Genomic DNA, 26,731 nt, shown 5'->3' on the forward strand with positions numbered 1-26,731 from the left:
AGCATTCTGAGATTCTGGAAGTGTGTGGCCTATTAAGCTTCAACAGTTTGATCCCTTTTATGGTAAGTGAGCAAATAGGACTTTGCTTCAGCCGTAAGTTACTGGAACAACATTATAAACTCGCCATCGATTTCAAGTTGGTTACAGAGTCTGGCTTCCGGTGCTTCTAAAGATCTTGCTTAATTGTTTTGAGATACTTGGACTTAGCTTTTGTTCAGTAAAGAAAACCTGAGAAGCACACATGTATCAGTAAGTATCCTTGGCATTACAAAATTACGTTTCTGTTTATTTGGGCACGGATCATTTTCTTCAATTTCACACCTATTCACTGCATATTTCCCTCCATCTGTAAAGCCACTGACACAGTGCCATGTTGTCATAAGGGACTCCTCACGGAATATTTCACAGCATAAAGTAGGCATATTGTGACAGTCATCTGCAATACCAAGTTAATTTGCAATGGAAGCTGTGTTCTGATGAACATACTTTAGTTGAACAAAGTTCTCTGAGGGGTTAGCAGGTGAAATGTATTTACTGTTTTATTAATTTGAAACATGTTTTGTAGTAACAGAGTGATTCTCATTTCAAAGTGGACTATCCACATGGAATCATAGAATTGTAGAGGTAGAAGGGACCGAGGGTCATGTAGTCCAACCTCCTTCAATGCAGGAATCCTGCCCACAGTCATTTCTGGGTGGGCTCAAACCAGCAACCTTCTGGTTAACAGAGATACATGGAGAGAGGGTGCAGGGAAAGGGAGACTGTGCACTTTCTCAAGGCCCTGTACAGATTACATTCACTATACTATCTGGAGCCTGATTGTGGGAGGCAGGAAGGGAAAGAGGCATGGTTCTGGTGTGTACATGTGTAAATAACTCCTCAAGCGTTAGGGAAGCTGTTGCAAGCTAACGTGGAACAGGTAGAAGATATAAGAAAGGCTGATGAACTGCTCATTATACCAGGACTTGTGCATCCATCATCCATAGCTTATACAAATTCCCAGTGTTCATTGGGCCTCTTGCCAATGTAGGTACAGTGAAGAATTCAAGGGACATAATTTATAGGTCAGTTTTAAGTGTTGCTACTTGTAAGCCTTTGCAAAGTAAGTGGAGATGTGGCTTTAAATGTCCTGCTCCATTTCAGCATTAATCTAATAATGGCCATATGCTTTACATATAGGTATGTAATGGCATTCAAATGTCAGTTTTCTCAAATAGATAACAATTCACTTGAAGGTGAAATAAGTCCTCTTTGGTGGTCTTATTTTGGACATGTCTCTTCTCCATTTAGTAGCAGGTCCAGTTTAATTATATCAGTAGTTTAGTGTGAGTGTGTGAGTATGGGCATGTAGATATATATAGATATGTAATTTTAAAACATCAAATCAGCTTGCTCTGAATCCCATAAGGATGCAGTTAATCATAAAATCATATTTATTACAGTGACTAGGGGGATATTTGTCATGCCCTCAAGCTCAGTGAAGGAGCCAGCTTAGTCTCTGGCTCTGTACCACCACCTGGGGAATTGGAGCAGCCTCCTGATGCTGGTATTTCAGAGCCAACAGAATCTAAGGCTAGTGGCTCAGAATCCATGGAACCTGAGGCTGGTTGCCTAGAACCTGAGTTAGGACCCTCCCCTAAGCCTGACTTGTAAGAGAATCAAGTGCTCCATATGCTACCACACCTCCTCAAAGATGCAGGGAGCAGGCCACTAGAGAAAGGTGAACCATTTTTTGTCTGCAGGATTGGCTCTTTAAGACACACAGTCTTTAGTCCAAGAGCTTAGACCTTGAGAAAGGTGGCCCAGAGGAAGAGATTTGTAAGGCCTAAGTTCACTTCCAACGGTGAGCTAATAAAGTTGCTCACTCAGAATATTTTCATTAAAATTCTGTCCCCACTCTTCTCCAGCAAGAATCCAGTCAGCTTATCCAACACAACTAGTTTTCCTTTATTCTCCTGGGAGCTAATTAGTTAAATAAAAAAGTAAGCACAGGGAGAAATAGATATACTGTAAGCAACCATTGCCGGTTTTGGGGTTAGTACGCAGAAGCACCAATTTTAATAATTTTGGCTTTTGTGGTTTTGGCTGGAATTAATAATTCATTATGTAGTGCTTAAAAATATGATCCCTATTTTCTTAAACTAGCCATCTGCAATCCAGCCAAATAAACAAGCTTCCAAGCTCTTACTGCACTGTCTGTAATACGCATGTGGTTTGTCTCTTCCGAGTCAAATATCAAAGTGTTCATTTATACGGGAGTTTCTGATGATGGAAGCTTGACATTTGGAAAGAACAATAAGAGGATTGGAGGAATAAAACCAGCAATAATGACAATTAACTCAATTTACCTGGACTAAAAATGAACCATTTAAAATGGATTTATAATATTGTCCATCTTTAGTTCTCTTATAAGAGCTTTATACATGAGAGTTTGCTTCTGTAACAGGAAGATAAAAAACTGATCCCCTCTCTTTTTTCCTTCTCATGGCTTCTAGTAGGTACGTAGACAATAGCATTTAGAATGAGATGTCACCTAATATGAATCAGTAGCTCATAATTCTTATCATAAATATGAGGCAAACTCCAATAGCCCCCCTCTGGTTTTTAGTACAAAACAAGCTTCTGAATGTGCTTAATAATGTGCCTTTTAATTTTCATTTAATCCAAACCCAGATACCAATTAGGGTTCACAAAATGATCATACTGACTCCTTCTGTTCCCACATAGTCTATTGGCTGCAAGGAATAGAATCTGGCACTTTAAAAATCACTAGTCTTTCATCCAGAGTTGCATCTGAATTCTATGAAAAAATATGTGGGAGCTTCCTCCACTGACATTGCCACTACCATTGAATAATCATAGGTTTCATTTTTAATAATAGGATGCAAAAAAAGTGGGACACGTTCTCAGGCTCTGTTAAGCAAGGTGCTCTTTGTTACTAAGAAAACATCTTCCAGCATCATGAGTATGCATTGTACAACTTTCTCTTTGTTAGAGGCCAGTGTGGAACAGTCTTGGAATTGGAAGTTAGGGAAAATTTCATGTTCTACCCACCCAACCACCTCCAAAAAGGCATATCCTGGAAAAATAATGTATCACCAAGTTATAACTTAGGCACAGGAATGGCTTTTGCTTGATGATGATTTATTAATAGCTGCTTGTTTTGCTATACACATCTGTTTTGTTTACTATCTGCATTTGCTGAGCTTTTTCAGATTCATTGAATATTTATTTAAGTGATAATATATGAGTAACATTAATATTCAAAATATATTGCTACATTTCCATATTGATTACATTACAGTATTAAGATGGAATTGATTGTTGCACTACTTGATCATTTTCTGGATTTTCAGTAGAATTAGAATGTCCCACAGAGTCAATACTTTTGAATAGGGAAACTTACTACATGTACTTGAATTGCAAATGCTTGCTGCTTATCTCAGATGAAAAACACAGCTATACCTCCATTATACTATGCTTCCTTCTATGCAGTTGCTCAGATCGGCTTTAACCAGACACACATTCTTCTATAGAGTAGAAGTGGAGACACCACTGAAGATTCTGAATATGACAGTCTGGATTCTGACATAACATAGACAACCTAATGAGTATTTTCCATGTCTGCTGCAATTAGAACTGCACACTATAATTTTCGAGGACTGTCTGTTGCAGACTGGGTAGGGTAATTCTAACTCTAAGCACCTGTAACAACATTAGAAGCGTTTAATCAACACTGCTTCAGAAGAATCAGAAAGTAAGCACAATGTTCTTGATGCTGGAGTAGCCAGTGTATGAAGATCATCTTCTTTGTTGGTACGTTCACTTGAGTAGCATCTGGACAATTTTTCCTGTGTTAGATGATGTTGCTTTCTCCTTTTTCTCTATTCCAATATGTGTGTATTAGGCTTGTGTTCTTCTCTAATAAGTCAAGAACCTTGACAGAAAGAGTCTGAGAGAACTGTGTACATTTGGCAGAACTTGTAGTGGTTTGCTGAGGTGTATCATCCTCAGGAATACAAGATCTTGCAAATATCATGACCATTTAAATCTTTTTAGCAATTAACGAAGTGAATGGTGCCAAACCAGTCCTCTTTCCAGACAGACAGCACCACCATTCCTCAGAGTTGAAATGACAAATCAGAAATCGTGGGAGGATTCTTAGAGGATGCTAACTTGCTGCTGCTTTATTTCTTAGTGCTTATTAGTTGCTATATGATATGCTAGTTGTGAACTTCAGAGAAGCCTGGCAGACCCTTCCTGCTAATCATACATTCATGGTGGATGAGATCAATACTTGAAGTAGTGTGAAACTGGAAAAAAGACAATGTTCTGTCATTTAGTTGAACCTAAAACACTCCTTGGATAACAAGCAAGCAGTGGCAACTCATGTTTGTGTCTGAGTTACAGTTTCAGAAGCTGACAACATTCATATATTTGTGTAAAAACATTTCCTAGTCTATAGCCTAAAGATCTCTTGTTTTTGTACTAGATGTTTCAAACATTAAATAAGCATCTGATGTAGCATTTTGGTCTATGACAACATGGTTTACATATGTAAGAGATTTCATTCTGAAGAGAATCGGTTCCTAATGTTTCAAATACTGCTTATTTGACACTCTGGCCTTCGTCTTTCCATCTCACATAGACCCTTTGCCATGTTGATTTAATCGGATGGTGCTTTGTATCACTCTCCATATAGAAAAAAAAGGAGCTCTAGTCTCCAAGCAAATCACTAACTGCAAGTTGCACTCCTTCCAGTTTTCTATGCCTTGCCTGTCAGGTTGCGCGTGCCTGAGAAGAGATTCTGAATGCTTGCTGCTATACCACAACATCTGCGTACTAACCTGCTATGGAGCTGCATGTGAATCTGCATCTTTTGCACATAATCTGTCAACTGCTCTAGCTGCTCTTTACACAAACGGCACTTCTAGCACTGATCTCTTGGTTTGCTATCTTTCTCCTTTGCTGTGATGCTTACCTTCTCCAGCTCTGCCTTCACTTACAACTTCTCCCTTCCTCTATGCGAAGATTTGTGCTTGTGGAATTACATCACGGGAGAGTAACTTATGGTTGACGTAGCACTTGGCTTGCCGGCTTTTTAAATCCAAGCTACTTTATCTGGTCTCCTATCATTTTCCAGGACAGTCTGCATAAGAAGGATGATCGAATTGAGGAGCTAGAAGAGGCACTCAGGGAGAGTGTGCAAATAACGGCAGAGCGTGAAATGGTGTTAGCTCAAGAAGAATCAGCCAGGATACAGTCTGAAAAACAGGTCTGCGTAATTATAGTCACTGCTGTTGCTATCTAGGCAACATTGTTAGGTATTGTAACTTGATTTGTTTAGCATTGTATCAGAGAATCCTAAAGCCCTTGGTAGACTTTTTTATTTAGCTCATTTTCAAGTAATTTCCCACCAGATATTTTAAGCTTCTTTGAAATCTGAAAATGAATCCTCTAAATAGTGCCTTCAAGTTCCACTCAGTAAAATATACCAGTATGAGAACAGCTATCATTAAACAGGTTTTTGTATCTTGCATTTAAGCCCTTTTAGAAACATATTCTGATAACTGCTGCTTCCCTCACCCATAACCTCCCCTTTCCATTGAAACAATGCTGACATCAGAAAAAAGACTGAAGTCACTTTTTTCATTCTGAAGATTTTCTCAGCTAAATTCTTTAACATTTTAGTGCCTTTTGCACAATAGCCATAGACACTTTTTGAAAGTAAATAAAAGGATTTTGGATTCAAAATTATCAAAGATTCATACAAAGCAGTGGGTGAACTGGATAAAATCTAATATGAGATTATCTTTCTTTGAAAAGTAAGTATTGAAGAAACCTCATGTGGACTGTTTCTATATAACCACAATTGGTAGTGGAAAATTATTCCTTAATCTCTTTTGGGAAAACATTTCATCATTAGAAATGGCAGTGCTACTTATACTTATTTTAAAAGGATATTATTTTATTAACAATCTATGAGCTAGTTTCTTACTCAAAATAGGGTGCTCAAAGCAGCATACAACAAAGAAAAAGAACAATAAAAGGAAACACCAAAAAAGTGGTTAAATAAAATAACCATGTAGCAGAGAAAGCATGAACAGAATTGACAACAAAACCAAGCAGCTTAAAAACCAAACAATGGGAGAAGATCAAACAATATCGAAGGCATGAAGGAAAAGGGTGGTCCTTACCACTTGGCAAAAGGATAATAAAGAAGGAATCTGATGAGCCTTCTGAGGGAAGGGCGTTCCACAGTGAGTGTGCAACCAAGAAGACTCTGTCCTGCATTCCCACCAACCACAGCACAGCATAAGACAACATCCTGTGTCAGTAATATTGGACTGATCTCTGCCACCTTGTTAAATATTGCACAAGACGAACTCAAGGTTGCCCATTTCTCCACATCAGATATCGGCAGCCAATCTGACTCTTCTCAGGATGACTCATCTATTCATAGTTGATATAATTTCATGGTCTTCTGTCATGGTGGTGGTGATCATCACCATTTGTGCCCTTTCAACAGCCACTGTACAGCATATAACGAGTTTCTGTACATTAGAGCAATGAGCAACAACGTCCATGTGCTTCCATGTTACTTCAGCAGACATATGCAGCATTCTGCCGCGGCTTCCATGGCTGTCCTTCAGGATCTCACATGATGCAGCACCCTCCTCCTCTGCTGTTTCCACAAACCATTTTGATCTCAAGAGCTTGGAGTTCTGTGTTGGCCATTGCTCTTTTGGGGGATGGCAGAAACAGCACAGGAACACTGTAGCACAGAAGGACTACCACTAGCATCTCAAGCGCTTGTGCTTTAAAATAGTGACTCGGACAGTTTGTGGAAAGGTACCCAAGCAAAAATATAATGTAGGACTTTCAAAACAGTGTTTGCTTCCTTCTGAAAGAGTACTAGAGCAGTTCTTCAGGGGAAACTGATTGTTTTGACAGCAATAAATACATAATTTATTACTGGGGGGCGGGGGGGGGCTATGCTCACCTCTGCGATGACAAATTATATCAGAGGACAGATTTCCAAGGTGTGATGGCCAGTGTGCTAAGGCAACTGCTTCTTTTTTAGTGGTAAGTACTCAAGTACTCTCAGTTTTAAAAAATAATGCATGGTATTGACGTACCAATAGAGCAAATACTTTAATGTAACAGCAAGAGCAGGCAGTAAATGGTTTGCTTTATGCGCTTACTAGAGTGTTTCCCTCACTATTGATTCTCTAGTCCCTTGTCTCTATTGCGCCATATGTACTAGATGGCATTTCATCCACTAGACAGGCTTAGTAAATGTTTCAGAATTGTTTTTTTAGCACATCAGGTGTAACATCATCTCATGGTTGCTCTTCAAGCACACTTGCACCACCACCGTCACCTGCAATGAAATTCTCACATAGAACATACACAAGACTGTTCTTAACTATAGATTTATTAGTGTACTGTACAGCAGGGTTCATGTTTACATGGTCAAGTCAAGGTTCCTTGCCTGTAGATAAAGCTACAGATGGTGGGTACTCTCATTTTTGCCTTTCTCGGTCCAAACTCATGAAACATGGGTTTTAATGAAGCCATGCCCCACAAATTATTATTATAATGCATATACACAACAATGCGAGTGGCGCTGCGGGTTAAACCACAGAGCTTAGGGCTTGCCGATCAGAAGATTGGCGGTTTGAATCCCCGCAACGGGGTGAGCTCCCGTTGCTTGGTCCCTGCTCCTGCCAACCTAGCAGTTCGAAAGCATGTCAAAGTGCAAGTAGATAAATAGGTACCGCTCCAGCAGGAAGGTAAATGGTGTTTCTGTGTGCTGCTCTGGTTCGCCAGAAAGTGGCTTAGTCATGCTGGCCACATGACCCGGAAGCTGTACGCTGGCTCCCTCAGCCAGTAAAGCGAGATGAGCGCCCCAACCCTAGAGTCGTCCGCGACTGGACCTAAACGGTCAGGGGTCCCTTTACCTTTTTATTTGAGGCATGTTAAAATTTTCCCTTTTGGGCTCCTAACAATTAGTAAATTATAATATATAATGAACAAATCTCTGACCTCTAGTCAGAGTAACACATTTTTCCAACTGATATGTTTGGTCTGGTGGTTGGGAAGACTTCTGATCCTGCCAACCGTGGCAGGGGGAAATTGGTAAAAGGCTTACAAATATTCTAAACATTCTGCATATAATATAAAACAAGGGGGGGGGGTTATAAAGCATAATGTAAGAGTTAAAGATATCTGGGCTCTGCTGTCACCCACTTCACATTACAACTTTGTTTGGTTTTGGCTGGAGAACAAACATTTCCGCTTTGGGAGATGTCCTTATTTCAGAATTAAAGGTGTTGGTGTAGTTTAATATGGTGCACTACAGCATAGTATGGCCTGAAGGATAGAAAAAAATGCAATTCCTTTCTTTGCAAGATGGGCGCGGGGTGGGTGGAGGAGAGCTGAATGGGGTGCAGAAGAGGGAGATAAGGGTTGGGATGTTAGGAAGGGGGCTTGGGAGGAGTGGGCTGGGTGGATGAGAGTCAAGGAAATGGGGAAGGGTAAAGAAAGTGACTCGGGTGGCGCTGTAGTCTAAACCATAGAGCCTAGGGCTTGCCAGTCGGAAGGTCAACAGTTCAAATCCCCGTGACGGGGTGAGCTCCCGTTGTTCGGTCCCAGCTTCTGCCCATCTAGCAGTTCAAAAGCACGTCAAGTGCAAGTAGATAAATAGGTACCGCTCCAGCCGGAAGGTAAATGGCACTGCTCTGGTTCACTAGAAGCAGCTTAGTCATGCTGGCGACATGACCCGGAAGCTGTACGCCGGCTCCCTTGGCCTATAGAGCAAGATGAGCACGCAACCCTAGAGTCATCCGCGACTGGACCTAACAGTCAGGGGTACCTTTACCTTCTTGCAGTTTAATTGTGCAAGCACATAGATATTTTATTTTTTTCAGTGTTTTGGAAGCGAGATCCCGCATCACCATAACTGGGCTGTTTTTATAAGTTATGGAGATAAGCCTCAGGTTAAGTTTTAAAGTATTTTTAATAAGCTCCTTTATGATGGGCAGGCTATTATTATTTTATTTTATTTTATTTTATTTATTTTATTTACTTTATTTTACTTTATTTTACTTTATTTTGCTTTGCTTTGCTTTGCTTTGCTTTGCCTTGCCTTACCTTACCTTACCTTACCTTACCTTACCTTACCTTACCTTACCTTACCTTACTTTACTTTACTTGTGCTGGAAATTATTCTCTTAAGATATTGTTACCATTTTCTTTCTCCAGCAAGGAAGAGGGTGGTGCTATCTTGGCTATAGCCTACATTAGTGCATTGTTGAAGTGAGCCTTCTGTCTCAGGACAGGAAAAATTGAGTGAAGTCTTTTGTTTTCACGGTTTCTGGATCTTTTTGTGTTACCCTCTCCTTTCTTAAAGCTTTGAGGGTTTGTTTGTTTGTTTGTTTGTTTGTTTGTTTGTTTTTAGATGGCAGGGGCTTTTGCTCTAAGCTGTTTTTCTGGGCCTTGGAGCAAAGTTTAGAGTTTAAGCAGCCATCTTCTTTCCTTTGTGGCCATGCCTCCCATGTGTACATCTTTTCAAGCTGTTTTGGGGAAATTTCCTTAAAAAATAGGGATGGGTTGTAAGAGCAAAGTTGTGGTTCAGCTCTCCTCGATAAATATTCGTATAATCACCTGTTTTCCCCTTTACATTTTTTTTCTTCTTGAAAGTTTGTTGTGGAGCATTAGATACGTGGGGAATGGGGCCTGTTGCCAGGAAGGGGAAGGGGCAGGTCTGGTAAGCACCAGCAAGAATCTCCTATCCTTGTGACCAATTTTGGATTCTAAGTGCTCTTGTCTCGTACCTCTGTAGCCAAAAGATCATATGGAGCAGAATACCAAAATGAACTCGGATTAGATATAGCAGCAAGCAGTGACTAATGCAAGCCAGGACTCTCAAACCCCCTTCTTCAAGTAATGGTTTCAGTTAGTAGTTTGGGTGGCATGGGTCTGGACTGCAAACAAATCACAGTTAAGCTAAATCAATATTTAGTGCAGGATGTGGAACCTGTGGTACTCCTGGATGACAATGTACTACAATTCCCATTATTGCTAAGTGTCGGCCATGCTGTTTAAGCCTGGGAGGTGAGGAGAGTTGGGAGTCTGGCAACATCTGGAGGATCATAGGTTCCCTGTGTTTAGCCTTGTGACTTAATGCAGCCACTAGCACTGCTCTGTAATAGCTGTATCATGTTCTTTGTGTTGTAATTGCATCAAAAGTTTGCAAGTGAGGGGCTTAGAATCATAGAATCACAGAATCATAGAATCATAGAGTTGGAAGAGACCACAAGGGCCATCAAGTCCAACCCCCTTGGACTCGGCTTGCTTGCTTGCTTTTAAGAATGCACTGTTCCCATATTTTCACTGTAAGGCTTCTAATTTTTCCATGTGCTTAAAAGTTGTGTGAGAAACAGAAAATTGTGTGAGAAGCAAAAAGTGAAATTTGTGATGATGTGCACCTATGTTTTTGTTTAGAGTCTGACGAATCCTTTAATGTATTAAAAGTGTTACCAGTCCTAGATTTGAATTGCTCTCTGCATGTTGGTACTACTTAAACTCTTTAATTGCTCTTCCTTATTTTAATTGCATGCTTTCCCCTCTTTCTTCAATTTACTGTTTTCCACCATTCTGCTTCTTGTTGCCTGTTGAAGCTATCAGATGAAAGAATGCACGAGACCAATCGTTTAGACTGTAAATTGCTAAAGGTACGAAGAAGTCTCATTTCTGTTTACATTCCCCACTGTTCTGTCCAAAAATAATCTTTCTGCAAGCTAGCCCTGTGTAACCCTATGGCCTTGCTATCTTGACATCCCTGTTATTGTGACTGTTGGGAGGATATGTTGTGCTCCGATGCAGCAGCTTGAAGTGGCTCCAATATTAAAATTATACCTATCCCAAGCTATCAAAATGCAGCTGAAATTACTATTGCATCAGTTACAGCAAATGCTGTAACTTGAGCTTTAGGGCAAGAGCTTTCCATTGTTGAGGAGCCATCGCTAAGAATGGCTCTTTATATTACTTTGCAGCTCAAACTTGTCACATAGATAGTAAATGGAAGACGATATGTAGGGTTAGTTTCAAAGGTTATGATGAGAAAATGAGGCCAGGTACAGTTTTCCAGGGCTGAACACCAGAGCCTGTATAGCCTTTAAAAGTTTACAGCTCTGATATTAACTCTTGGTTTTATCCATTATCAGCTAAGATTTTGCCAAGTTGGGGCAGATCAGTTTCCAAGGCAAATGAAGATTTTTTTGTGATGTAGGTGTTGGAATAGGGCTTGGGAGACCAGGGTTCAAATCAGCCATGAAACTCATTGGGTAACCTTGGGCCAGTTGTCTCTCAGGCTAACCTACCTCACAGGGTCATTTACCTTTTGACCTTTTGTGAGGATAAAATGAGGAGGAAAAGAAACATGTACTGTATACCATCTTTAGATCCTTGGAGGAAAGTTGGGATATAAATGTGATAAATAAAATGAATAAACAAAAAGCCAAGCAATTTAGAAAAGTGAGCACGGGATAGCGGTGGCAGCTCTTGCTCCTTTGTCCTTTCACAGGAACATAGGTCAGTGCCTTCTACCAACCAGGTCTTAATATGCATCCATCTAAACCAATATTGGCTGCTGTGACATCACCTGCTACCTGTCCCTTTTAATTGGGAATGCCAAGGAATGAACCTGGGATGTTCTGCTGGTGAAATATGTGCTCTACCAAAGAGCAATATCCCCTTCCCTAAAAGCATGGAGCAAGGCAGTTCCTAAAGCCTCTCCTGCATCCAGTGACTGTTCTGAATGCTAGTGGGGGAAATGGGGAGACCCCTCCCATTCAAGAATTCTGAATAAACAGAAGGGGCTTACCTTCTCTTCTTTGGAAGCCGTTTAAGCTGAGTTACTTCCTTATTGGAAATTGGCAAAATGAGCCAAAACATACTAGAAAACGGGGTTCAATACCTGGAATCAGCTTGCTTTTTTAAAGCAGGGCTTCACTTTTGGAATACAGTACTGTGGCTTGACACATTTCTATTTTTCCAGTGCATTTTTACCAAGCATTTCTGAAGTTTGTACCCAGGAGCTAATGCAAGTTAATAGTGGGAAATGTTTTGAAGCTTTCCAGTGGGCTTTCAGTTTGCCAGTTAAACTCGCCCACAAGTCAGGCAATCTACTTCATGTTGAGCTGCCATCTTCACACAGAGAAGTGATTATAACTTAAGTAAACATTTCACTGTTAAAGAGTAAAATAAGCTGCTGCTTTAGCCCAGGGCAGCTTCATCAAACTAGTGGTCCAGATGCCGGAAGGGATTGAAAACAGTTCTCCTACTGGTTACAATGTTTGGTGCCAATATGTAGGCCCTTGCAAAAGCCAGACATTCAGTTGTTTAGTTCCTCGTTTTCCCATGGCCTGGTTCAAATATCTCGTGGATTAGAAGACCACAGAACAACTCCTTTTCCTTCTCAGGAACACTTCTCCCATGCCAGCAAGGCTCTGTTTGTTATTTGCATGGCTTCCTTCATTTTTCTAGCACTCTTAACAAGCTACAGCTGCTAGTTCTCCTCTTCAGGTCTGGCAACTTAGGCAGAGTTGAAGAATGGTTTCCTCTTTTTATTCAGAAAAGGAATTTAGCTCCTTTATGGTTCACATAGGAGCAAGGGCATTCATATTGTCATATTATCTCACTCTGAAGTTTGCATTGATGGCATACTTCTCTGTGCATGAGAGAGTCTGTTTTAAAAAATGACCTATTTCTCCTTAAATAAAAAAAGATCTAATTATAAAGGAAATTGCCTTATTTGCCCTATTTAGATATTCTTTATTAGATATTCTGTATTTTATTCCATGTGTAGGCAGACATAATTTCTGTATCAACCAAATTATCACTTTGATCTTTCCATCCTGTGTTAATGAAATGTGAATTTCTCAGTGAATATTTCCTTCCTTATGAAGGACCTTCTCTTTGCCAAGTGATGGCCCATTAAACCTTAGGTCTGCCTAAATCACTTGTTGGTTCCTTGTACATTACTTCCAGCAGAGTGAATGTTCTGTGATGGGTCCTGGACCCTGGACCACATATATTTTGATGGTAAAAGACCAAACTGGTCATACTGTACTTCATGTACGTTAGAAAGGGTGAAACCTGAGGTAAAAGCTCTCATATCATGTATGTCTTGGTGATACATTCTGTATTACTGAAGTAAGGCACTTCTTTACTAAGCACCATGACCAGGAAGTATGCTTGTTTTAACATTTCCTTTTTATACCTTTTGTACATTTTACTTTATTGCTTTCTGCATGCCACTATTTTGCTGCTGAATGCCAGTCCTCCTCTCTCTATATTGTTTCCTATTTTTCTCTATGTTAATACTCCCAACGCCCTGTACTCTGGGGAAAATACAAAAAGTATTTCAGCTTCTGATTGGCTCTAGAGTGCCGTGCAGTGATCCATAAAATCAAAATTATTTGGTCTAGTGTTACAAATATTTGCCTTCTGGTGTCTTTTCAACCATTGCTGATGCTTGAGCTGCTGTTATTTCTCTTACACAATCCAGTCAAGGAAGTGGGAGATATTGTACTGGGATTAGGCCACTCACTTGCTTATAATTTAATATTGGTAATAGAGCATCAATTAGCTAGAAATATATGTGCTTATGGAAGGTGTTTTTCTTTTTTTCTTTTTTTAAAAAACCAACCCCTGCAGATTCTCTTTTCTGATTAAAACTGCTTGTCTGGTGTGTGTGTAGACACACACACACACACTGTAGTTGACAGTCCAGTATATTTGCATTTTGAACTTATATGGTCAAAACACCTTAACCAATTTCCCTCCCCCTTCTTTCATTTGAATGTCACTTTAATTGTATTGTTCAAAATGTCTAATAAGAAACTTAAATATACCTTTTAAAATTGACTGAAGTTCTGCTCTGAATTACTCCTAATACTCTAGCCCAGGGTGGCCCACCTTTTCATAACAAGTGGGCCACAAGAGTCCTTCAACACAGAACCCACGGGCCACACACTGCCTTGCCACATGCAGGGTGGGGAGTGCAAGGCCATACTTCGATACAGAAACATACACAACCCTCTTGCTGCTTTCCCAAAGCCAGTAAGCGAGGCACTGAGCTTTTTGAAGGAGGCACTAGAGCGCTCTCGCCTCCTTCCCAAAGCTGGGAAAGCTCTAATTAGGCTTCGGAGAGGAGGCTGGAAGACTCTAGGACCCTGTCAGAGCCCTCATGCCTCCTTCTCAAAGCCCAGCACCTTGCTTACTCAAGGCAGCACAATAGCTGCAAGGAGGTGGGGCATCAAATGTTGCCAAGGACTGCTAAAAAAGGCCTCTAAAGGGTGTTGGACCATCCTGCTCTAGCCTGTCCCTGCTATTGCCCCAAGGTACCGAGTTACTATATGATCCTACAAGTGTTGACTGGAAGGAGCTGGAGAGTCCTGGGGTAACACAGGCATTGGTTTCTTTGTCTTGGTTCACACATCACATTAGTTAAAAACTATAGTTAAATGTGAATACGAAATGTACTAGTTCACACTACTGAAAATTCTTGCTCCTCTCTTCCTCTGCCCTTACTGCTGCGACACTGCCAGGAAATAAACCAGAATCTGGCAAGTAGTAATGTCCAAACCTAGTCTTATGGTTTGTTTCTCTTCAAACCAACTGTGAGCTGTTACCAAGGTTTGTTCTTGGCTTACTTGTTCTTCAATAGTGATGTGGAAACTGGGTGTTCTGTATCTTAGGACAGAAGCAGTTGGGAAAAAAACATATTGGCTGTAATATTTGACAGCATCTAAAGCATCCTAACACTTCCTTAGAAATACTGGACCTTCAGTGAATCTATAATTCTTTTTCCTTTTTCATTTTTGTATCTCTGTAAAGGTTTATTAGCTTGTGATTTTAAGGAAACCATCTGGATGTCCTGGGCATTTCACATAATGTACTTCTTTGCTGTGCTATGCAACTTGGGCAATTAAAGTACATATTTAATCCCCAGCTCCAGTTTGTACTTTCTGTCTCCAAACGAGATTCAGCTTTGTGTTCTACTTGGAAAGAATTCTCAGTAATTTATGGACACCTCCCTCCATCCCCCCCCCAAAAAAGCTGTTCTGTTTTTCTTTTAACAATTTTTTTCTCAACTTGAGGAATGTCATTTGTTTTGGGGGACAAGGAGATTAAGGCAACACATCATGTAAAGGAATATATCAATATCTTCTGTACCTATAATTAAATAATACTATTAATATTGGACTTTGGGAGGAAGTTTTTTTTCATGCTGCCCCAAAGTAATGCTGCTTTTGGTACAGGCAAGCAGGGTGTTAGTAACAGAGCTCTAGCTATGAAGGCAGAAACTGGTTTATCAAATGGTACATAATAACTTCTACTTCAGCTATTCATGTGACTTAGACAAATCATGAGGAAAAGGGTTCTGTTCAAGTTCTTGTAATACATACTGAAAAGTTACTTGATGTATGCTGTCTTGTGATGTTTATTGCAATATTGTGATAATGTTGAAATTAAGAATTATTGGTCTATAGTTATATTTTTGTGATGTACAACTAAACAACAACAACAAAATGTGTAATTTCTCATATAAGCATAAAGACAGAACACAAAGAATCACTACCAGTGGGGCTTAAGTTATAAGATGTGCTTGTCTCTACTTTGTAATAACAACATTAATTTTATGTTAAAACATGGAGTAGAACTCAAATTCGGTGAAATAGTAAATGCAAGGCTGAACGGATCACTTGAGAGATCCCCCCCGCCCCAATTATTAAGTAGCTCTGGTTCATTGCAAAGATTATTATTTTTTAATTCCATGCATTCTGCTTCCTCTTTTATCATTCACAAACTCCTTAGGTGGAAGAGTTGATGATGGCTATGGAGAAAGTAAAACAAGAGCTGGAATCTATGAAAGCAAAGCTGTCCTCTACCCAACAATCTCTGGCTGAGAAGGAAACCCACTTGACCAACTTGCGGGCTGAGAGGAGGAAACATTTGGAGGAGGTCCTGGAGATGAAGTATGTTGTAATATTTCTTTCAGGCCTTTACTCTGTCTTCCAGGTCTTATATAAAATTCTGTTTGAAAGTGTTCCTTTATCACAGGAGTCATTGCTTCTTTTCTCCACTTTAAAAGAATGGATGGTGTAGTCTAAATGTGAAATGTTTAGGAATATAGGAGAATCTTACAGAAACCTGGCTTCCTCCTCCCACCCCAGCCACCACCATCACATAACACCTCATGCATTCAAGTGCATTCCTATAAATGGATTTTACTATTTGTATTGGCACTCAGGCACGTATGCACACCCCAGCCCCCAGATTACAGTGGAAGATACTTGAATTAAATTATCAAATTGACGTGGAGACAAGGTAAATGCATTTAAGGCACAAACTCTAATTAGGAGGAGTGATGGGTTTTTGTGAATGGGGGCGAACACCATATTGCAGCTAAGGAAGGAGAGAATGTAAGGTTCTATTGGATTTTCCATTTTAAATTTGCCCGTTAATTCCTAAATACTTATAAGCAAGTTCCACTGATTTACTTGGAAGTGAGTACTTAGCAGTCTTCAGAGAGGCAGTTATCTATTTAGAGCTGCATTGGCAAGCGCTGCCAGCAGATCATTAGAGGCACTTTTAGTTGTTTAGCCATCCCTGAAGAGAAGGAACATTTTTATTGGCAGAGTTAACAGTGATTTTGGTTTTGCGAGCCATTATTTATATTCAGCTTTCCTGTTAACATCATTGCCTTTTATTTTATTTTAGGGGTGGTGGGAGAGGGAGAGAAATTAAGATAGAAAAGAACAGTTTGTGCACCATGGAAAAAAGGTTTTGGGGGTCTTAGAGATGGAGCATGAATTACTTTATATTATGAATATTATATTCAGCAACCTGATACCTGGCACTAGGACACTAAGAGTCTGCTTTTCTTTAAAAGTTTTTTTAATAACAAAATACTGTTGCACTATAAATTTGCCTGCTTTGAGAGCTGGTTTGTGAGGGGGAAGGGGAGAGTAACTCCTAATGCAGGAATCCAAAGCAACATGAGATATGTCTTATAATCAGTCCTCTAGCAATGTATTTGTCTGCCAAACTGCTCTGCCAAACCTTCTCATTAAAATGTATACATATATGCATGCTGTGTTGTATATCCTGGAATGTTTTTGAACTTGGAGCTTTGGAGCATTCACTAAAACCATGTCTCTTCATTGAAAACCTGTTGTTGACTAGTTAGTTACTGTTGGGAAATAGCTGAAACTAAAAACTAAGTCTCAACACTTCCCAAAGCCTAAGCCAAAAACATCTCAGAAACGTTTAAATATTTCAGTCTGGGCTGGTACTCATTGTGGGTGCAACTGAACGTGGTTGTGTTGGTGAGAAATTATAAATGTGTGTTTTTCTGTTTCTTGGCTCTTTGCACTAGAATGTATTAAAAATGTTATGTATTTGAATGAGCAATAGCTATGGATGAGTTAGTTTCCTAACCTATACCAGTGAGAATGACACATTAAATACACTTACTGGGTTTCAACTTGATTCTTGTGTAGTATGGAAGTTTAGAGTAATCAGAGGTGCAGTTTGCTGGGGTGTTGCAGTCCATAAAAAAACACTTCTCTGACTTTGGGGTAGAAGGGTTGGCGTGGGTGTCAAGAACTGGCAGAACGCTGATGAGTGTGCACCAGGGGAAGGGGAGCTGGAGTCCAACTTGGGAGAGGGGGGCAGTGGTTTGTAGGGACCTGTACCAGCCAGGAGGCAATAGTCAGAGGAAGGGTCAGCCTCAGAGCTGGAGGGGGAACACAGGATGGGTAATAACAACAACTATTATTATTATTATTATTATTATTATTATTATTATTATTTATACCCCGCCCTCCCCAGCCAAGACCGGGCTCAGGGCAGCTAACAACCAATAATAAAAACAAGTTGATTAAAATACAATTTAAAAGATTAAGATACAACATTAAAACAATTATGGGACAATCGCTTCATAGGAGGAGAAAGGAAAAGAAAGAGGGGGAGGGAATCAAACTGATTCTGAGCCAAAGGCCAGGTGGAACAACTCTGTCTTACAGGCCCTGCGGAAAGATATCAGATCCCGCAGGGCCCTGGTCTCAAGAGACAGAGCATTCCACCAGGCCGGAGCCAGTGTTGAGAAGGCCCTGGCTCTGATTGAGGCTAATCTAACTTCCTTAGGGCCCGGGAGCTCTAGGGTGTTGCTATATATGGACCTTACGGTCCTCCGTGGGGCATACCAGGAGAGGTGGTCCCGTAGGTACGAGGGTTCTAGGCCGTGAAGGGCTTTAAAAGTAAAAACCAGCACCTTAAATCTGACCCTGTACTCCACCGGGAGCCAATGCAGCTGGAAAAGCACTGGGTGAATATGCTCCCATGGCAGAGACCCCATGAGGCGCCTCGCTGCAGCATTCTGCACCCACTGGAGTTTCTGGGACAGCTTCAAGGGCAGCCCCGTGTAGAGCGAATTACAGTAGTCAAACCTGGAGGTGACCATCGCATGGATCACTGTGGCCAGGTTGGGGCGGGAAAGGTAAGGGACCAACTGCTTGATGCGGCGAAGGTGGAAAAATGTCACCTTGGCTGTTGTTGGTAGAGAGGAGAGGAGGAAGAGACAAGTCAGGCAAATGAAGGGTCAGGTGCTCTCCCATCCTTTCCTGCACCACTGTCTCCCAGAACCAGAAGGTAATTGAAAAGTGATGAGCAGAGGAGGTTTCCATGCAGGTGCAGTCTCTGGCTGCATGCACATAGCCCGTCAGGGAAAGGTATATAAATTGGTGAAGGGGGAGTGGTCTCCTGTTGCTGCAACCGCTCCATAGAGCCTGGACCTGGGAATAACTGCCTAGCCATTAGATTGGTGTGTGTAGATAACCAGAGCTGGAGAAGCGATTCTAAGTGTTATCTTTGACAGTAAATAGTCATGTGCATTCCTTTGGCTGGGAAGCACCCTTGACAGTGGGTGGGAAGAATATATGTTTGGCTTCTTTTAATCAACCTTGAGCAAGAAGATAAAAATGCTGTATGGGTAGGGAATAAATGAATCAATTTTGTTTCAAACTAAAATTGGTAGTGGGTCTAGAATAACGGGTTATTCTAGGCTGTAATTGTTCTTGATGCAGTTACTTACACCCACCCTTCATTCTGGGGCCAGTGCTTAACTTGTAATTACTTTTAGTTTACCGCTTCTGCCCGCCCTGTACATAGGACCTCCTGGGTTAGTTTCTACCTGTCTCTTCGTTGTTATGGCTGGTTTCTTCATATGTTCCTTGTAAATTATTGTTCCCCTCTGTGCAAAAGGTGCAGTTTTTGCATTTTCTTTCAGACTGGGGGTCAAGAGATTGCATGTTTTTCTTGCTTGGTGGGAGAGACAAGCAGTCCCTTCTCCTGGCAAAGCTACAGATTCTTGTCCCTGCCTAATTGCTCCAGTGGGAAGTACCATCCAGTGGGATTGCTGACCAGCAATCAGAGAGTAAAGAAAGTAAGCATGGTGAATGGGTGGCTACTCATTAAGCCTTCCCCACTGTACCACAAGTATGATTTTTCATTGGTTGGAAAGGTACTGCCCCTTAAATTCACATCAACTTGTGTAGGTCATTTTTTGTATGTTGATTTGAAGAGATTCTGAATTACACTGTAGGAATGGGAAGTACTGCATACCTTTTGAAATAGATCTGAGTAGCCACAAGTGCCCACAGTACTCCAGTAACCACAACCACATTTGATTACATCAAAGCTTTTCTTGTTCTTGCAAGTTAACCTGTAAAAGTCAGAAAATATATTGTCCACTTGCTCTCTGCACTTTTGCCTGCATTTCAAATCACTTCTTTTCTTGGAGTTACTTCTGTTCTCTTTGTTTTTACATTTCAAGCCTCTAGCTGCTGGATAGCTCAGTCAGTAGAACATGAGGCTCTGACTCTCATGGTTGTGTCTTTGAACCCCATGTTGGAAAAATGATTCCTGCATTGCAGGGATTGGGCTAGATGACCATGGCGGTCATTTCCAACTCTATGATCCTAAGCATTTTTTTTATTTTTATTTTGCTGTCTAGAAATAATTTTAATAATTTTAATACTTCACAAATGAAGACTTGGTCAATAAGGTATAAGTCTTAGCAAATGGATGGTTTGCACAGTTGCCAGTCTCTGTATCTTTATACTTTGCATATTATACTTTGCATACTAAGAGGATTACCATTTTAAAATATAGAAACTTTCACTTCTGATACATTATATCTCAGTTTTAAAGAACTATGAAATACTGTATTGAAAACCCCAACTTTGTTCACACATTGCTTAATTTGAGAAGTGAATGCTGATATGTGGTTTTCCCAGCTTAACACTTGCCTTTTGAAGCTACTTGCTGTTGCATTTCTCCAACAAAAATTTAATCATTAGAGTTCGATGCTGTTGAGATTGGGACATTATGAAATGGAGAGCCAGTGTGGTGTAGGGGTTAAGAGCAGTAGTCTTGTAATCTGGGGAACCGGGTTCGAGTCTCTGCTCCTCCACATGCAGCTGCTGGGTGACCTTGGGCCAGTCACACTTCTCTGAAGTCTCTCAGCCCCACTCACCTCACAGAGTGTTTGTTGTGGGGGAGGAAGGGAAAGGAGAATGTTAGCCGCTTTGAGACTCCTGAAGGGGAGTGAAAGGCGGGATATCAAATCCAAACTCTTCTTCTTCTTCTTGGTGTTTTGTAATTAAAAAAAATAAAATACAATTGTACGCAACAGTGGCCCTGTTTACACATAACACTATGCCAAACTATGGCTTAGTGTGAATGTGTGGGCTTCTGAGAAGGAGACTGAGACTTCTTTGTTTGTCCCTGGTTCTTTTAGTTTTGTGCGACATGGCAGCTAAGCCATGGGTTGACTTGGTATGTTGTCTGAATGTGGGCTTGTGGTTACAGTCTCTGCTCCTTAACTGTGAGCTGTATCCCAGGTTTGTTCTTGGCTACAGCTTGTAGTTAAGGAGCAGAGATCTTTGCCACAAGCTCAGGTTTGGATGACATGCCAAGCCAAACCTTGGCTCGGCTGCCTTGCCATGCTGAGTTAACCTGCAAGCTCTTCTACAGGGGGCAGCACGATTGTGAGGTCCTGGTAAAAACATATTTTGGCTTGCCTTGTTGTACAAATCAGGCCAGTGACAATTTAACCAGCTATTATTATAGTTTAGGGCAGCTGCGCTGTGAATATGAAGCTATGTAGCATTAATGGTAAATATGGAGATGTGATTTTTAAATAAAGTGCCTGTAAATAAGACCTCCTTTCATCAACCTGGACAGATTTCTCTCCAACACATTTTTCTTTAGCTGTTAGTAATGTGTACATATTTAATGCAGATCATTTGTTTTTGTACTCCACCTAGTCCCCCCCCCCCAAAAAAAGATTTCTGTTCCAAGCAGCTCTCAAATACTAAACTCTTGAGTACTGTGGCTCACAGTTACGTTATACTACACTTCATGATAAAAATCTCTGTATCTCATTATGTTTTGAACTCCATGGTCCCTGAGAATAGTCCTATAGAGAGAATGCACTATACTATCTAAATGAGCCATGACAGGCTTGGGAGCAAGACCAACGGCTGAAAAAGTGCACCAGGTGGTGTTAAAGGGGTTTGTTCCACTCAGTAATTGCTCAGGCTGTTAATGTTGTAGGGAGGAGTGGGGAAAGGAGGTTCTTTCTGCCAATCACTTCCTGAGGATTTAACTACACTATATTCTTGTTTCCATACCATTTCAGGGGAGTCTCTCTCTCTCTCTCTCTCTCCCCCCCTCTCTCTCTCCCTCCCTCCCTCCCTCTCTCTCTCTCCCTCCCTCTCTCTCTCTCTCTCTCTCTCTCTCTCCCTCTCCCTCTCTCTCTCTCTCTCTCCCCCGCTCTCCTTTCCCTCCCAGTCTCCTTTCAGGATCTATTTTCTACAAGGGTGTACATGAACAGTGGGGCGGTGCTGTTAAAACTGGGTTCTCACTTTAGAGCAATGCTGGAAAAAGCTGGCACATCAATTCCAGTCGCAGGTTGTTGAGAATAAAACCCCTCTTATAATGTTTTAATCTAGTTAAAAACTATAAATATTTAAAGTGGGATGGAGGACCCTAGTCAGGAAACATTTTAACCAGAACAGATGTCTGCATTCCAGTCAGGTTTACACAACTTCAGGGTCATTTTTCCTCTCATATTATTAGATTATAAAATGCTTACAGAAATCTACTTGAAAAATCCCATCTGCTTGGGAGCATTTATTTTTGCATTAGAGTGCTGGGATACTACGTTTGGTACTGTTGCTGGAGGTCTGAAGAGTTCACTCTGGGTGGGCACATGTTCTCCTCTTTATGCCAACCTTCGTATAGAAAGGAGCTTTTGGGGAAAAGTGATTCATTTGGGAGGCTGAAACTGTATTTGCATATACATTTTTAAACCTCAGCAATCAACCAGGTTCTTCCTTTTGCTTTACCTATTTCAGCTCAATCCTGAATAGTTACCTTCTCTAGCAGCTGGGTCATACCTCTTCTTCCCTTTCTCCCGCCCCCACCCCAGATGTGGAATATAAATTTTGCCTTTCAGCTGACAGAGGGAGGATGAGGATTGGGAAAAGGCAGGTCCAGTTTCTGGAAAATAGTCCAGATACCTGTGCTCCAGTTAGGGGTGCCGTTTACCATCTTTGTCTGGTTTATTGGCTATGGCTGTATCTGAATCAGTTTATCTTGAACACAGTTGTCCATTCATTGGTAACCTCAAGACTGGATTACTGCAGTGCGCTCTGTAGGACTGTCCTTAGCCTAGTCCAGAAGTTAGATTGTTGATGTGGGCAGATGGCCCCAAACAACTGGGGTCCAGGATACACTTACATGCCACCTTGTTCACTGAGGGCTTGCGGAGTGCTGTTAGCCGTCTTACGTTGCTCTTTTGTTTATGGAGGGAAGGAAGCAACATCTACTTATTCTTCTCTCCAGTGCTTTTTTTTTTTTTAATGTTTACGGGTACTCTCATTTTGACTCAAGAAAATCCCAATTTTATAGTTCAAATCAGGAAAAATAAATACAGTAAATGGACAAAAGTACAAAGATTCACAAAATGTTTAGGGGTATCCTGCATACTCCCAGGGAAAAAAAACTGCTTCTCTCCATCCTCAGCCCCAATCATACAGGCAGCTGTACAAAGGTAAGAGACATACCTGTAGCTCTGCCAACTTTTGGCACTGGCTTCACCCACATTTTGCCTCTAGTTTCATGCACCACAGTATGCGGCCCCTGTAAGATGGCCCACAAGCTAAGGTGGCCCTCAGGCTCAATAGGGGTCCCCACACTTGTGCAAATTGTAAGCAAGGTCAGTTACATTTATAGTTTCTTCATCCTTCTCTCTCCTTTTGTGAAATTTCCTGACTCTTACATACCAGTCAGTCCAGTTTATTAAAGGGGGAGGACTATAAGTCACTTTTGATTTCTATCTGCATATGTTGTTAAGATGAATCAAATAAATTCACCTCCATTTCAAAGCTGTGTTCATTTTTTCAATCTAAGATCAACACTTTATTTCCACAGATGTCATGTACAGATGCCTGTAATCATTACTGGCAAAATAAATAATTCGTCCCTTTAATTTGCAACTTTGGGGATCTTCATGGACCTTGTTTGGTTTCACCAAACTATGCATGTTTTGCTTTCTTTTGAAATAAAAAGCATCACCAGTTCCTCAGGGTGTCATTTCCCCGTTCATAAATGTTCATAGCAAAACATTGATGCATATAAATCATGTTAGTTTACTGCATATTTCATTAAGTATAGTCACTCTGTTGTTTAATAGAAGTTCCAAGTTAGAATAGTATTCTATCTTACTGCTCTATGTTGTGGATTTTATGTACTGTGAACAATAGTATCTTTGAGCAGTTCTAAATCCTACCCAGAAGACATTAACTTAGTTAAAAATGTAAAGAGGGAAATCCCAGCGGTTGTTCTGCTCATATAGTGCCCTGTGATATGTAAGTCATCATTATTTTTAAAGGGGTAATGTGACTTGGAGACGAGAATGAGGAGTTTATATACCATGTGCACTTTCAGAGTTCATTCCAAATTATTTTGTGAGTTAGACATTCTTTCTGGTGTTAATGTAGACGTTCATTGGCTTTTGTTTGGGTTATTAAGGGTGTGTTGTGTACTATAATACTTTATGGTAGGTTGCATAACACAGCTAGGAAGATTAGACTGGCTTGCTAAAAACTCCAATGCATTTTGCATGAAAATACAGTTTTATGAGCAGCAGCAGCAGCAGCAGCATGACAAGGCAAACATTAAAATATCATGCATGAGGGGGGAAATTAGAAACTCTACTTTTCAATGTATCTACTAGTCCAGTTTCCATTTTAGTAAAAAATACAGATTTATAATTTACAGTTTGCATTCTTTAAAATTGTAAATTGTGAAACTTAGTTTTTATGCAAGATAGCATCTTGTTGAGGAGTTGGTACTTTATTAGGGATCCAATATTTTATGGCTTCCTCCCCACCACAATCATCTCGAATTGCTGCACATTTGTTCAACTGCAGAAAGATGCATGGACCTTGTGAAGTATCAAGAAGGAAGTATCCTATTACAGGTTTCTATCCTGTGGCTTGTTATATCTGCCCTTTCAGTGTCCCTCAGACTTGACCTCTGACTCTGCCAGCAGATACCTTGAAGCTAAGCAACCAGAGCAGCAGGAGGAAGTACTATGCTGACCTTGCAGCCTTTGGCTGCTAGAATTGGAAGCTATTGTTTGAGTCTAGACTGCACAGAGAGATACTTGGGCAGTTGTTTGCTGGAATGATTTGTAAATATTTATGGCTGAAAACTGTTGATACTACTTTTTCCAAAATATCTACACTGTGTTTGGGTTTTATAGGATCTTTTGTTTATGAATCAATTTGTTCTGAGAGGAACCTTGAAGTGAATACTAGTTAGGCAGAAAACCAACAAGCCATTTGCCTTATTCCTGGAATTATATGCTTCACTAACTCTCAGTGGCGTAGCGTGGGGGGTGCAGGGGGGCCGGTCGCACCGGGCGCAACATCTGGGGGTTAGGGTTAGGGGGCGCAAATCCACGGGTTAGGGGGCGCAAATCCACGGGTTAGGGGGCGCAAATTACTTGCCTTGCCCCGGGTGCTGACAACCCACTGCTAACTCTTAAAAGCTTTGAAGTTTTTGGATTTCTATTTTATGAATGGCTGGGAGGAATTCATTCATTCTGTTTCTTTTTTAAAAAACTATATAGTTTCTCAACTATCTCTTTCTTTGGATTGTGATTGAATTGGTTTATACAAAGATTTTTGTGTCATATTTACTTCTTTGTAGAATGCTTTGTAAGTTTTCAGCTTCAGTTTTATACATATATGGCTGCTTCCTATTTTGGAATGTCAAGTGTGCAAATTTAGCCTTGAAATTTAGCCTTCCAGACACTTGGCAGTAACAATTCCCAAGTTGATACCTGCTACTCCAAACAGCAGACAGAGAATGGCATAGTCTAAGTAACTGATGTAAAACCACAATGCTGTTGGGTATGACTCATAGTTCCTCGCCCTGCCCTAACCCTCCCTTCAGTTTAGCACCACAGAACTAAACAAACCATGGAGTAAACTGTTATCTGGACATGGTCTAGGAAACATATTCATCATTCCACTCATTTTTAATAAGCTTGAATATTAGCTCTTTGTTCCAAAGAGCAATAATCCTGTTTAGGAAGTATCATCCTAACTTTTCAATTCTGTTCTGTTCTGTTTTATTTTTACTTTTCTCCAAGCATGTTTTGTGCTGTATAATTCTTCTCCTTGTGCAGTAAAAATACTGAGGCTTATTGCTCATTTTGTTTGTAGACATGAATAGTTAAGATCGCCTAAAATCTTTTGCTCTGAATAGAGACCAGCAGTCTGCTATGTTTTCACAGAGGTGGTCTTGAGTACCTCCATTCTTTGGGTTGAGTTAGACATTACTGATGATCTTGAATTGAAAGATGCAGAAAGAGAAGCCTTCGGCTGATGGCATATTCATTTGAACTGCAAACAAAGCATACTAATCTGGGGACCTTGGCTTTGAAAAAATGTAGGCTGGTTTGCACTATAATTTCATAGCCTTTATGTCAAATGAAGCGTGGCACAAATTGGCAAAAATCTATAGTGTTCTGAATGCAGACTGCTCTGTAATTCCCAGCCCACAAGATCCCAATGAAGGATGTAAATATAATACACAGAATTTGAATTAATCAGAACTACATTCAAAATACAATAAGTAAGCCTTTAATTGCCTACAAAGGAACAATTATGGTTTTGTCAGAGGGACACCAAGCAAGGCTTCTCTAAAGCACATGGGGAAATCAACAGCATGGGGTAAAAAAGAATGGAAGCGTAAGCTCCATCCTGCAGGTAAAGCTCAAAATCAGCAGTATTTAATGTAGAGCTGGAAGTCTTCTTCTGGAAGATTAAAGGTTGTTTGGTATAGAGCTACCAAATATATTTGGTTTGCATTTGTCCAAAAATGAAGTAGCCTGCCAATACTAATAATCGGTTAACTCTCTATTTACAGCGCAAATCACTTCAAGACACTTCACTCCAAGGCTTCACTTTAGTGGTCTTATAGCTTCTTTACAACATGGAATGTATGACTAATATTTCTGCAATGGGAGAAATGGAATGTATAGTGATGTTTCCAAAGCTGTTTGGTCTGTTGCACT

At 40.5% G+C, this 26,731-nt stretch overlaps 1 protein-coding gene across 25 annotated transcripts in view; it reads left to right on the forward strand.

The window, feature by feature from the left end:
- Positions 1 to 26,731, forward strand: part of ERC1 (ELKS/RAB6-interacting/CAST family member 1) — a 161,255-nt gene that overhangs the window by 75,956 nt on the left and 58,568 nt on the right. For 13 of the 25 annotated variants that reach the window (XM_083572250.1, XM_083572258.1, XM_083572240.1 and 10 more), the window contains 3 exons: positions 5,144 to 5,275; positions 10,686 to 10,739; positions 15,889 to 16,049. In XM_083572250.1, the coding sequence (XP_083428376.1) occupies positions 5,144 to 5,275; positions 10,686 to 10,739; positions 15,889 to 16,049 (347 nt within the window). The remainder of the gene's footprint in view (positions 1 to 5,143; positions 5,276 to 10,685; positions 10,740 to 15,888; positions 16,050 to 26,731) is intronic. The other 12 variants (XR_014538671.1, XR_014538672.1, XM_083572242.1 and 9 more) reach the window with 2 other exon arrangements.

The sequence above is a fragment of the Podarcis filfolensis genome (assembly GCF_964270895.1).
Source record: "Podarcis filfolensis genome assembly, chromosome: 10".
Taxonomy (NCBI): domain Eukaryota; kingdom Metazoa; phylum Chordata; class Lepidosauria; order Squamata; family Lacertidae; genus Podarcis; species Podarcis filfolensis.